This window comes from Ciconia boyciana, chromosome 18 (assembly GCF_034638445.1).
Source record: "Ciconia boyciana chromosome 18, ASM3463844v1, whole genome shotgun sequence".
Taxonomy (NCBI): Eukaryota; Metazoa; Chordata; class Aves; order Ciconiiformes; family Ciconiidae; genus Ciconia; species Ciconia boyciana.
In genome coordinates, this window is record NC_132951.1 from 10,680,354 (window position 1) to 10,695,087 (window position 14,734).

Genomic DNA, 14,734 nt, shown 5'->3' on the forward strand with positions numbered 1-14,734 from the left:
TCCTTTTTAATGTTCTGATTTCTGGTTCAGTGCCTGCTGGTCGGGGCCACGGACCTCCTCTCAGTTTTGATTTCTCTCTGGAGGGGGAGGAATGAGATCAGACAGCACAAGGTGACAGCATGCATTTATAAACTGCCAGTCATGGAGGGGCTACGCTTCCTACGTTACAGGCTCGTGTCACCGCAAATTTCACAGAGCTGGGCTGTGCTGCATGGAAGCAGGAGGCAACACTTAGTGGGGAGGTCCATAAAGGACTGCAGCAGGCAGGAAGGACAGCAGATGAGCCGTGGCACTGCTCCCTCATCCCTCAGGAGCAGGCAAGGGAGAACTTTCCTTACAAAGCCTTTCATCCTCTGCCAGCTCCTATCTGGCCTAAGGAAAGTAAAAGCTACCTAGGACTTGTCCCTTTCATCTCAACTTTAAAAATGTAAGAAAATGAGGTAGAAACTGCTAAGTTGCAAACCTTCAGTAGTTTCTGTACAGCCATGCATGCTTTTTGCAAGACACCAGTGAGGAATGTTGCTGAGGTTAAAGCCATCCGTGCCCTCCTGTTCCCTGGAGATGGCAGGTTTGGGAAGCTGGGAAGGTAACTTCCAGGAGAAGACAGTACCTTGGGTCTCTGCTCATTGTCTATTTTTTGAGTGCGACAGAGCTGTAGCAAAATCATCCAGCTTGAAGATGAAATGTTTCGATGTATGGTCTTCCTGGCGAAGGAATGCATCACTTGCTCTTTCTCCTATCTCCAGGAGATAGGAGAGTTTTTATGAAGCTGGAACTTGTCAAAAGACTGCTTTTCTTCATGAAATGTATTAATAAAAGCATGCATGTGTGTCTCTTCCACTATGTTCATCACTACTCAGGAACTGAAATATTCCCCATTTGCAGCAACTGGAAAACTCCCAGAAATTCTGCTTGAGAGCTTTTCAACAACATTTCAGAGTATATTCAAAGAAAAAAGGAAATATTTCTATCAAAATGCCACATTTAATCTAAAAATATTTCAGCTGAAGTTTTCCTGCCAGTTCTAAATGAAAACACAGAAAGTCCCATGGGAAGGTTTGGTAGCAGTAAATAAGTTTCCTCTTTTATTCAGCATAATTGCTATTTATGCCACTGACTTGCAAAAATCTCCCAAATCACCAGAAAGGAAACCTGAGCAGGAAATATGCTGCCTCCTGCCCAGCTTTACCTCCAGGACTTTCTTCATAGCTGGTCCTCCACAGTTTGGCCAATTCTGGAATGAGGAATATTGAGAGATGTTTGCTTATTCTCATCCTTGGCTCTCGTCAACCGCCATGTGCTCCAAAATCCCCCCAAAATATTAATCTTTCAGCACTGTCCGGGGAAGCATTAAGAGGAGGAAAGCTGGAAGGTCGGTACTCCTACACGCAGCACAGCAACAGGAGACACTGCTTTGGAGGAAGCCGAGCTCTGCCTGGGTAGATGACTACAATGCATTTTAGCGACAACATGACAGTTGTGAATAACCGATTCTATAGGGACAGCAGGAACAAACAGAATTCAAAGGAAGGGCATTCATCATGGAAACCATATGCCATACCAGTCAAGCTCAATGTTGTCACATTTTTCTTCTCAAGAGTGGTCGGTGCTTAAAGTCACGAGGAAAATGGACGATTGTTGCTTATCACCTTGGTGGGTGGAAGAGTAAAATAAATCTCAGTGTAAGTATGCACTGCAATAGCCACTTCAGGGAAATTCAAGAGCCCCCCCCAGCCACAAAAGAGACAAGGTCAACTCATGAGTAACCACCAGGGTCAGTAAAAGATTATAAACCAATGAAATTCTTACAAGTACTTTATCCATACTGGACTTAAATTAAAAATACTGTCACAGCAACCAAAAAGGGAAAAAAAACCCAAAACACCAAACCACAATCTTCATCCCCTGAGTCTCTGATTAACTTTCCTATATGACAGCAGAGAGCTGAGATGGAGCATCATGTAATGCGCCTCCTAGTCTTGGGTTTCATGGCACACTCCCAGGGCCAGCAACAGCAGGCCTGCTGCAAGACTGGTCACACCATTAAACATCTGCAATTCAGGTTTTCTGCTTAGAAAGCAGACAGAAATGCTTCCCACTCATAGGGAAAAGGCAGAGAGAGATGATATAGCATCACTGTCATTGCTACCACTAATAGTGCTCATGATAAAAACATAGGTAATTAGCTCCTCATTCAGAACAATACCACTGAGCTACACATGATCTCATGAAATCTCAGATCTTAAAATGGGAGAACAGCCTTCATCTACTGAATCTAAAGCAGTGTTCAGAGTGAGCAGAAAGAAGCACAGAACTCAGAAGGACTCCACCAAGGACTCCCAGAAAGCAGCTGTAAAGGACTTTTAGAATTTTAAGTCTAAAACAACAACAAAAAACCCCAATCAGTTTTAGTATTGACTTCATCTCCAATACAAGTACATCAAAGGAATGAGCAAAGTTGAGCCTGGATGGCACGTGACATCTAGGGACAGAGTCCTGCCTGGAGAAATGCAGCCCTTAAGAATGGAGAGGAGCCAGATAATTCAAGTGGGTGAGCTGCTGGCGAAGGAACCAGCCAGGACTGCAGATGTTTGACTGAGTTACTCAACAAGCCAAAACGAATTCTCCAGGTGGAGAAACAAAATTGGCCAAGACAGAAGGCTTAATTTGTAAGCTTTGTTGCTTGAATATGGAGCAGTGCCCAAGAACACACTTGATACTTGTCAGCAGCCTGTTAAGCAGCCCACGTCACTCAGGAGCAGCAAGGGACAGGCTGGAGGTAGAAGATGAAAAACAGGAACTCCTCTGGCTGCCTCACATGCAAGTCAGAGGAGCATCACTGTGGGAAACGTGCCAGAAGAGTGGCAGTGGCACAAAATCATGCGTGTTGCGCTACTCGGGGGCTGCCTGTTTGAGGAGAGGTGAAGTGTCCTCTTGGTTTCAGTCCACCCATTTTACAATCAGCAAGGAAGGAACCTCAAAAGAAACTTGGTGCCAATTATCCACCTAACTCTCAGTAAGCCTTCAGCAAGAGCAACGCTGAGGTAGGAATTTCCATAAGAGGCTGCAAAGAGACAGAAGAGATAAGAACGTGCACTTGCAGGACCCCAGACATATGAACATGCTGGATGATAAGAGAGCTAAAATTAATGTAATACTATCTATATTTTTCAGTAAAACCAAGTCTCTTGTGCTCTTGGCAGGCTGCAACCACTTGCCTGGGGGCTGTACATCACTTAAGAGACCCTCCAAGAGTGCCTTAGGGTAACTTCCCAGCACAGGGACTGCGCACACCTCCAAGCCTCCCAGCATCCTGAGAGCATCCACATGCAAGCAGAAACACTTAATTGCATTTTAAAGGTGGAAGTCCATTTCTTACCATTTATTTTGGTTAATCAGCTGTGAGAAGGAAATAGAGAAAGAGCCTTCAGTTAATTTTTCCTTTCTCTCTCAGGTCTCTGTTTCTGATGCTGAGGTTTGCCACCTTGTCCTAATCCAACCAAACCCCAGCTGCTTGGGTGAAGCCAGTTACAATAATGTGGTAGGCAGATTCCTGCTGAGCCAACCTTCCTTGTGCTTCTGCCATTCTGTAGGTCCTGCAATACTTGTGTGATTGAGTTTGCTACCTCATACACACAGCCCTACAAAACCCCTCGTGGCTTGATTCACCAGGGTTTGATCCAGTTAATACTCCTAACATTTCATTCACTAACTGCATCAGCATCCACGTGTTTATAGAAAAGCAGATTCTTGCTACAGGGAAAGAATTTGTTCTGCAGGTTCATATCTCTGTCTTCTGTCTTCCTGGAGAACAGTAAATCCTTTATAAGGGGAAGCCTCTGCTGGATGTTACAAAAAAAGCCCAACACCTTTATGACTGTAACCATTTATACAACTAAGGACACAAAGCCTTCGCTGTGCCAAACATTTATTTTACCTTCTGCAAACCTGTTCTTTGAGAGACAGAGGCAGTGAGGGAGTCCTAGCAGAAAGAAAGAGAGCCCATGGAGAGTGAGCAGGAGCAAGATGGACAGTGGGGAGTGGAAAGAGAGAAGAGCAGATGCTTGGTGTCCTGGATGCAGACACAGGAAGAGCCTGGGGAGCTGCTGAGCATCCTCACCCCTCCTTTGGGTGCTGTGGTGACTTACGGCAGTGCAGAGGGAGGCAGGCAAGACAGCAGATAGAAAGGGGGGTATCTGAAGCACAGCAGCAAAGCCTGGGATCTGAGCAGGGACAGTGGACACCACCTTCCCTCGATTCCTGAAGCATTTTGCTTCAGCAGGGTGCACTGTCACTAGGGAACCATCATCAACAGCAACACCAATGACTCTTTGAACTCTCTTAGAGATTAAAGGACCCACCTCAGCCCACAACACCTCTCCGAGAGCCTGAAAGTGGCTGCCAGGGAGGCAAAGGCAGGAGAACAGCAATCCTGCAGGGATGACGCCCTGCAGGCCAGCCACCTCAAAGGCACTAACCTTTGGTGTTTCTCACAAAAGCTCCTCTAGGAGAGGAGAAAAGGCAGCCACAGCAGGGGCTGAATTATTCACAGCAGCACACAGGAGGCAAGGGGCGAAGGGAAGGGACTGCGGAGAGGAGAGAGAGCATCATTCCCTTCAGTGCACTAACCTGGGTGGATGCTGGTGAGTTAGAAATATAGGTGGAGGGTAGACTCAAATTTGGTTTAGGAAAGAAAAATACGAAATAAATCCAGGAGTAAATAGACAAGCAGTGCAATTTCCAGCTGCCTGGAAATGAGGCGTCATGGCCTCTAGCTGGGAAGATGCAAACCCAAGAGGATCAGCTGTGTCCATAGCCAGCACCTTGCACCCAGAAGGGCTGCAAACAAAATGAGAGGAGATCAGCAAAGACATTGGTTTCTTTACCGTAGCATCAGATATCTTTACCACAGCAAGCCCCAGGAAGACTTCAGGATGAGCCAAGGTATGGTTTTTCTCATTCACAGACAAAATCCTCAAGTGCAGAGAAACCTGCAGGCAAAACTAAAAATAATTTGATGCCTCTGACTTACTGATTTGAAAACATGAATAGAAATGCATGTATTGTTAAATCACTGGTTTTAAACACCTCCAATAATCAGGCAGAGGCCGCCACTGAACATAGGCAAAGCGTATTGATTAGAAAGCCCATCTGGAACAAGAAGAAAAAGCATGGAAATGCACCTCATTTGGGCAAGAAGAAAATCTGAGGGAGGTGAAAGAAAGCACATCCCAGGGGCACAGAGAGATCACACTGGAAAGTGCTGGAATGAGATGAAACCAAGCAACTGATTCACCTGGAAAACCATCAGTAAGAATTTCTTTATTGCTGGTGACATTTGGTACCTCTAAGATGATGTTTTCCTTCCCATAAAGGTGGCTTGCTGAGAAGTCAGAGTTTTAAACCTTGTTATTAAACAAGGAAAGTCCAGAGGAGGACTGAGATGTCTTAGTGCTGAAGATGACAAAGCTCTGCAGCTCATCATCTGGCCCCAGATTGTCCCATCAGCTGCACAAAATCCCGAAGACATGCAGTGTTATATGTTTCTATCTCACCTGGAACTACAGCCGGCCAAGATCACACTGGGCATGGTCTGAGTGGCATGTCCATCTCCCCCAGACTGAGCCCAAACATACAGACCCAGCTGGCTGAGCTGCTTAACCCATCCTAATATCCACTGCTTAGGAGTAAGGACTGGCTCCATCAATCCTGCACAGCTAGAGCTGCTTCTGCTTCCTCCTCATTGCTCTAAAGAGGTGGGGAAAAAATAGCTTTCCTCAACCAGCTGATAAAGGATCAAAGTATCACTGAGAGATTGATCTCTCAGCACCGAGCCAGGCTTCACAGTCACTTTTATCAGTGAACATAGCAGGAAGATGCTTCAAATGCAAGCCAGATACGGGATACATCTTGTAATTCTAGAAAGAGAAGAGGAACAGCACAGAGGTGAAGCCTTCAATGCATCTTCCTTCCTTTTGTCTTTACGTTTAGCTTGTGCCGATTTCACTTTGATTCCACCTAATCCAATTTGAAATGCTGTGAGTGCCACAGCTGGGCAAACCTGGCTTGAAGGAGGCAACAACAAAGAGAGAAAAAGGAGTTAAAAAGCACCATTTATCTCATAGTATCAGCCTACTGAAATTGCTGGATGAATCTCTGGCTCTGTTCATCAAGTCTCTACCCCAGAGTCAAAGCAGAGGCCCCAGGAAATTCAAATTTAGGTCTCCTTATGTATCATACCTATATTACAGGCTTTAATTTCCATTGCAGCTTAACAGAAGGGCAAATAAAGGTAGTCCATCTCTCCTATACTAACCAGAAACACAAAAGGAGCAAAGCATCCACATTCAATAGGACATTTAGCTCGGTGAGACGAAGCTCACATGGAAAGTCATTGCTCTCTGACCTCTTCTGCAAGAAACACACGTGCTTCTCCCACATTTCTTGTTTGCAATGATGGCTTTGTTAAAAAGGGTGATGAGCAAGGAACAACAGGAAAGAAAGTTGTTTGCGGGTTTTTTTGCCCTGTCTTTCCCCTCCTTTTTAAGCACAAGCTGGAGAAGGACTAAAAGCAACGAGAAAGCAAGCAGAATCTCATATCTTTTCATGATGCAGCTCTTCTGCTGCAAATAATTAACACCAGCCAAAGTCAGATCACAGCAGGTAACAGTGAACTTGGAACAAATTTGCAGGGAAAATGAATGATTGTCTCTGTAATGAGAGAGAAGGAGGACAGAAGAACACTTTGCCATTATGACAAATTAATCAGCCTGATTCTTCTCCAGCCTCTGCACGTCTTGCAGGCTGAAGTTTTATGATCTCAATCTGGCAAAAATCCTCAGGATGGGAAAACATGTCATGAAACTCAGCAGAGCAAGTCACTGAGACAGCCAGTTCAATGAGGTCTGGATGAGGCTGTGCTTCCTCCCAGGGAGCTGCTCTAACAGCACAAAAGCCTCATTGACCCAAGGTAAAACAGTCAGAAACAGAAACAGATATCCCCTAGGGAGACTGGAGCACACAACAGGGAGACTGTTTAATAGGGCTCTGCCCAGAGAGCATCACCCCACACTGCAGACTGCTCAAAACAGGGTGCAGCAGTGAAGAATTAAAGCACCATTTGCCCTGACCCTTGTTCGCCTGCAAGGTGCCAGCACGGTCTGTAGCTGTATCCCTTGCCAGGCTCCTGCAGTCACGAAGATGCTGTATCCGTTCAAAATGTCTCCCTGCAGTTCTTACACCAGGTAGTCTCATATAACAAGAGGCAGGTGTTGCACATCTCAGGACAGAGCAGGTCTGGACCATGTTATAGAAATACTTAAGCAGGGAAGATGCAAACTGGCCACTGCAATGCCTCTCCACGCTTGGTTATTGCAGCCAGATGAGTAAACCTCAGGAAATATCATTACTCTTTACTGGCTAGTCTGGAAATACCTCAGGCTTCACAATAAATATTTGAGGACATGACAAGCAGCATTTTTCACACTCGAGACACACAGACACTCAGTATTCAAATGCATCATTCACAGTGCGCTGCCCTCTCTGGCCAGAACTCCTGCAGTCTCACCACCCTCACCACTCCCTGCCGCTGCGTGAAACAGTGCCAAAAAGCACTTAGCCTTGAAATAAGTTAAATCATCTTCCTCACAGCATCCCATGATAACGTTTATCCTCTTTGCATTGTGTAATCCAAAGCATCAAAACAGTCACAAATGTGCTGTACAGAATCATCCAGCTCATTACCAGGCAAAATGAATACCCAACTCAACACCCAAGCAGTAGAAAACTCCATGAACCCACCAGCTCACGGAAGAAAGCTGCTAGCTGGGCTGAGAGGAGGCTGAGGGCTGGGAGGGGGACAGCAGCAGGATGAGAAAAACAACATTGGAAATCACTGCTAAGGGAGGGAGCACCAGGAAGCTAAGGTGTATATGGAGATGGGTGCCCATCTCTTGGTGGCAACAGCTGCCAGAGCAGGGTGGCAGAGGGCTGCAGCCTGCTAGCAAGAAAACAGTACAAAGTCAGAAAAAGAATGAGCATTGGTCAGGACTTCTCAATTCAATGGGGGGTATTTTCTCCCTCCTCACTGTAAACTACAGAACCATGTGCAGAGTTCAATAAAAAATTTATCAGGATCATCCTAGGGCATTTTGTGGTCAGAACTGAAGCCAAATCCCATGACATCCCAAGCAACAAACAACCCTGTGTTTAGGGAAAACTGAAAGGCATCTGGGGTCAACCCTTCTTGGCATGACTTGGAGGCAGAACACTCCCATGGTGCCACCAGAGGCAGCCAATCTCTTTTTCTATGGAAAGGTTGTATTCCCTGAGATGGATGCCTTTGTTGCTACCTAGGCCACAGAGAGTTTACAAATAATCTAATAAGTAAGAATAACCACCCACCGCAGTCAACGCAAAAAGATATTTCAAGAGAAATACATTATGGATACAAACTCCTAAACTTTTTCACTACTGCTCTTGTTCCACTCTGCACTGGAAACCTTACAAAATGCTACCCCCAATTTCTGGGAACCAAGGTGCCCCAGCTTTCTGGAACAAGGTCTGCATGGCTAGAATGGCTTCTCATGGTTAAACCAGAGAAATAAAGCCAAGGGCAGCTCTGTAGTATGAACAAAGCCTGGTTCATCCTTTGGGTGGATGGATGGTTCAGCAAAACTTCAACCAGGCATCTAATCTCCTTTTTTTTTTTTTTTCTTTTTTTTTTTAACATTTCTCTCTTCCTTTTTTTTGTGTCTGTGACTGGGGAGGTATCAGGCTTGGGCAGTCATCCCAATATGCTTCCCAGCACACGGATGGGCAGAATACACCCTGCGTCTGCCCATCTTGATCAAGTGGGCAGACCTCTACAGTTCCTGTGCAGAAACACATGAGCCTACTGAATGTCTTAATGCCATCAAAGGGGAGAGAAATCTCTCCTCCTGCTTCTGCTCTCCTGGCCCTATACAGTCCTGATCTTCTCTTGAATCAGCTATGGCACTCAATAAAAGCTCCTCCAGAAGAAAATAATCTGCGTTTTTCTGCTCTATTGGTCTCTGCAGGGCTATTGAGTTTTATCGGCTCACAGAGGGATCAAGCACCAGAGAGGAAAAACAGAAAGCAAGGGGAATACATAGTGAGGAGTAGAGGGGAAAATCCCCAACAAGGGACACAAACCCACATTACCACTACTCCACAGCAAACAGGATGCTGAGTGTCTGCTGGAGAACCCCATATCTTCTGTAAACAAGCAAAGGCAGTTCCTGGATTTTAGGAGCTGTTTCAGTTGCAGTTCACTTGTGTACCTATGACCACTGCAGTACTCCAGGAAAACTCCAAATCCTACCATATTCACAGCTAGAGAACTGCACAGCCTGTCTTTGCTTGTGATGTGCAACCTGGCAAGTGGGAGCTGCTACCGATTTCCCCAGAGACCCCCCCTTTAGCACTGTGGTAAGCAGGTACAGCACAGCATCCACTGCAACATGCATCTTTTGTAAAGACATAGGAGAGCCCAACATCCCTTTTGCACCATCAGAAATAAGATGTTTGCGATAACTCCACACCCCGCATCCTAGGATCATTGGGGAAATCTGGATATTTGGTGGCACAAGCAGAGCCGGGCTCTGCTGGCAGTCTGGCACCCTGTGCTTCCATCAGGGAGGGGAAAGGAACAGAAGGCAGAGTGTGCCATTTGGGGAGGGTATTTAAATATTAACCCATTACAGGAGCACTGGCAGGGCTTTCATCAGCATGCATGAGGAGGACACGCTGTACAGCAGGTAGAGTCTCATTTAATCTGAATGATGGGGTCAACATGCTTTTAATTACATCTTTAACCAGGTACTCAGAGGTTTTTGTCCTATCAACTGTGGCCCAGGATTCTGGGTTATTTTTATACCAAGTTTTTACCAACACTTAGAGATTTCCACATTTCCCTGTCACTTCCCTGCCTTTGTTTTTATTATAATTCCAGAAGAATCAGCAGAGGGGAAAGGTTGTTTGCTCTTTATTTTAAAACAGGTATCATCTCTTCTGTAGCATTTGCAATGCAAATGCTTCCACATTTTGCTAACAGATGAGACTCGGGATCCTAACCAGGTCAATCTACTTATACTGCTCAAACAGATAAACCCAGGAGCTAAGCCCACTCATATTAGGTATCTGCCCAGTGTTGACATGGGTTCACAAAAAACCACAGAAAGACAGAAAATTCCTTTAAGAGTTATAGCAAAACTCTGTATAATTCAGTGTCAGTAGGAAGCTCAATAACTTGTAATTTCAGATTATTTGTATTGCCATAATCTGCAATAGCGTCTGCATACCTACTTCAGAAATGTGTAGCTTCCTTATTGCCCACTGAGGAACACAAATATGTGAGAGGAAATAGCTCAAAACTAACAGCAATTAAAAATACTACGGTAAAAGCTTTTTCTGTGGCTTTCCAAGGTACGGGCAGTGGCATGCTGAAGCTTAACCCCCTAATGCTGATGATGTATATGGCAAAATAAAATACAACCTGACCAACAGGATTTTTGTGAAAGAGAACAGTAATGAAGATCACACACAGGCCTAAGAAACGAGTGACCTAACCTCAGCTTTGCAATTGTTTCCCAGGGGCATTCCATTCCCTCTCTCTACCCCACTGTTCCCTCTCTGTAATGTGTGGAGAAGCAGAGCAGAGCACTCCATCACCCCCAGGATACAGCAAGGATAATTTTAAAGGCTATGAGGTGCACAGATCATGAAAATAAGAACCAGGTGAGTGATGGCTGAGTTAATCCTGTTCATGGGCTATTTGTAGAACCTCTAACCCTAAATCAACTTTGTTTTATTGAAAGAGAAATGTGGGATATTGCCAAGAATCTCTGTTGCAGGAGCTGCTAGCTGATACTGTCACTGGGACGTGGATGGCATAATGTCCTTGAGTGAAACCGTACCCTATAGAAGTCAACATGCATTTGCCAATGACCCTTTCTCCATGCAGAAACCCATGCAAAGAATAACCTCCAGCAGAAATTTTGTTTTTTTCTACAGTGCTGTCTGGGGCTTTTGGTTAGAGAATATAATGACAACAGTCTCTGCCTTCAGAGGGTCTTTCCACCTTTCTGGTGCCTTCTCATCACCAGTCCATTCAGATATACCCAGTTTCCTTCATTGCTCAATAGCTGCAAGCCCACCAGCAGCCTGCTGAGCAGTGTGGTCAACACTTGTGCTATGATGTTTCTTCTCTTCAGCCTCTCCCCAGGAATTATTCCAGCCAAGGACGTCAAACCACTATGCAAAATAGAATTTAAAAGCTTCCCTCTGTGAAGATATTATCACCCTTACCACTAACAAAAGGAAACCTGATGCACAGAGCTGCATTTTCAGTAGAAGATACACATTTATATAATACTCATATTTTGCCCCAAGCAACGAGAGGCTTTCAGGAGAGCCAGACAGACGTTTCCATTTTTTGGTCACCAAACATGTTTGAATCCAGTACAAAGGAACAGGAGCTTGCAGGCTTCTGAGTTTTGTTTTAAATCACAAGTATCGTTTCAGCCAACGTGGGCTGACCCCACTGTGGAACGAGGAAGATGAACTACCTAATGAACCGCACTCAGCCCTGGCTCTGGTGCTTGCTTTAAATCATAGGTCAGACAAGTATGGTCACAAAGCTCTCCTCTACAAAGCCTCTGATACAACAGGATGTCTGATGAATGGCTTTGATCGGTTATTGATCATGACCATTATATCTGGACTGAAGGAACAGCAAAGCGCACAACATAGCCTTCCCCATGACCCTCTCTCGTAGCAGCACGTTTCCCAGTCCTCAAACAAAACTGCACTGCTGTCTCCCAGCTCCTGCCCCCAGCATGTGCTTTGAGGATGAGGATCCTTAACAAAATAATAAAATTGAGAAAACATTGGAAAACATTTTGGAAAACATTTTTCTTTCTCTAGTAACTTAAAGAGAAAGAGCAAAGGTGCAGCACTGAAGGGCTTTTACCACTCAGCAACATTAACTCTTTTCTCTCTTCCCATACTGCCAAGAGCCAGAAATAAATGTAGATCTTTATGGATCTATATAATCTAGATCACCTGGATGAGCTAAGAAGAAACTGTGTGCAAAATGAAGTGCCAAAGTCTAAGAGCTTGCAGACCATTAAGATGAGTGAGGTTGTTAATTCCATATCAAATTTCCACAGACACTGGGGACGTTCCAGCTAGGTTTCAAACTTGGCAGCCTCATCTTTACAATGGCCCAAACCCAAAACTCATATGCAACAAACAGCAAATCCTTGGCTGACCCCTGAGGTTCAAACATCAAGAGACTAGTGTGTCCCCAAAATCTAGACATTGGCTTAAACAGCTAGAGATTTGAAAAAAAAACAAAAACAAAAACAACAACAACAAAACAAAAAAAAAAACCACCAAAAAAACCTACCAAAACACCACCACCAAAAAAAACCCCAAACAACCAAACAAAACCAAACCCTGAGATCTTTTAATTGCCTTTTGTTTGAGCTTCCCCTTTCTCCATACTGCACAGTTACACCAAGTGCATTATGAACACTTTGATGTCCAGCTCCAGCACTGAAGTATTTATCCTGGCATCAGTGGGTTCCTGATGGGTTTTCAAGATGACGCAGGAGTAAGTGTTGGCCGCACAGGCCCAAGTCAGTATAATTACAGGGAGCTCGCTTAACTCTTGGTTCTGGATTTAGAATCATCTCAATTAACAATTTTTCACCTGCCTATCCCCCATCCTACAGCTCTATAGTCTTATAGAAATACCCCACTGCAAGGAAAGGACAGGGTAGGAAGTGTGTGAAGGGGGACAATATACAGTGTGATATATCACCCCGTCTTCTCTTTTTCGGTTACATCCTCCCACAGTGCTAAAACCAACACGTCTTCCCTTTTCATACCCAGGTGGAGACAAACAAGTCATTAGTGTCTTACCCTGATAAGACACCCAGCACCAAGTTGAGCATGAAGAAAGAGCCAATGATGATGAGAGGGATGAAGTAAAGCCAGTTCCAGGTATTTCCTGCAGCATCATTTGTCTGGAAACAAAGAAAAAGGGAGAGGGAAAACCAAATGTTAATTCATCTCAGAAACAAAGTACCATACAGAAACTGCAGGGCAGAGGGCAGGGGAGATTCCCCTCAGCTTTCCATAGGGCTGTCCACCACTGATGCACTGGTTAGTTCTGGTATGTTCACCAGTTGAAATGCCAGCAAAAGAACTGATGAACCAAGCTGATTGTCCCACCATCCACACCATGATTTGTCGTCAGCTCCAGTGAGAAGATTCATCTAATTCCACAGCTCCAGGCTGACCCCGCTGCAGGGCCAAAACACGCTTTTAAGTGACCTACCTCTGTGCAGGCTTTCTACACCAGCCTCCTCCCTCCCCACCTCAACTTTGACTTCCCATGTGCTCAGCATCAGTGTCGTATTTACATCTGAATTGAGACACACAACAACGGGAGGGAACCACAGCCTTCCGTTAATCTGTGCTGCAATTAAGGCAGAGCATGGCACCGTGCCCAGAATCGGCACATACACACAGAGCACGAGAAGACAAGAAGTCTGCAAGAAAACGCGGCATCTTCAGAGTGACTGCAATTCCACATCTGCTTACTCAGCACTTTGGGCTTCTGTCATCAAAACCCGTCTGAGGCTCCTTGAGTAAGTAGCAGTCTAGATAAGGGGAGGGAACGGTGGTTTAGTTTATGACAAAGTTTCTGCATTCATCAACCACAAGGGAGCTCTTTAAGGAACTGCTGAAAAGTAAAATGCCACATGGCCATTTACTGAAGCCAAGTGCCAAGAAAAATGCAAATTCTTCTCTTGTGAGTGGAGAATGCAGCAATTTGAGAACTTGATGTTGGGTGTAAGGGAGGGGAAAAGGGAAGCAAAAAGAGAAGAAAAGACCCAAAGACATTCTCCTCCTCCTCCTCCTCCTCCTCCTCCCTCCTCCTGCAGAGGGTAAAGAATAACACAAACACAGAGCTCACCTACCTGCCCAACCGCAGAGGCTGGCAGAGACCACAGAGAAGCTCTCTCAAACACCAACTTGCAAAAAAATGCATTAATTCTAACTGACATTGGTGCCTTTTACTTATTATCTGTGGTGCTTTTTGGTCACTATTCCAAATCATATTTGCAAGTGTAATTTTGCTTGCAAAAGGATTCACAGAAAGAAGTGCTTTATTTCAGCCATGCGTGCACTTGATGCCACCTCGAAATGTTCCTGCATAAGTAGAAGTCAACCAATAAACAAGCAAAACCAATGTGTGATGTGGGTGACCTATGTCATAACATTTCTTACAGGTAATAACATTTATAGCACTGGTGCTAGTAAATACCTTCTGAGACATTTTTAACATGGTACATATCTGCACAAATTCTTCCTCAACAAACATGCTCCAGATCAAACACGTGACAAGCATTTCTCCAAATCGCAAACATCTTCTTTTTTCTATGTCACTTGATCAGTGACTCACCCGAGAGGAACAAGGACTAACTAACCTCACCACAAACCACCCCTGCTAAAGGCAAAACCAGTGTGTGACAGACAAATGAATCTGAAGAGAAAACAGGCTGGGCAAATGAGAGCAGAAAGACGGCAAAAACTCTGTGCAGCCCAATCTCTCATTACAGTTTTTTAATGCCTTTTGCAATACCTGTCATCCCACCCCAGCAGCACCACTTCTTTGTTCACTGTTTTGTCTTTCCATTTC

The 14,734-nt window shown here is 44.8% G+C and overlaps 1 protein-coding gene across 1 annotated transcript in view; it reads right to left on the bottom strand.

Moving 5' to 3' along the window:
- Positions 1-14,734, bottom strand: part of CACNA1B (calcium voltage-gated channel subunit alpha1 B) — a 298,173-nt gene that overhangs the window by 148,954 nt on the left and 134,485 nt on the right. The window contains exon 7 of the mRNA XM_072882927.1: positions 12,949-13,052. Coding sequence (XP_072739028.1) covers positions 12,949-13,052 — 104 coding nt within the window. The remainder of the gene's footprint in view (positions 1-12,948; positions 13,053-14,734) is intronic.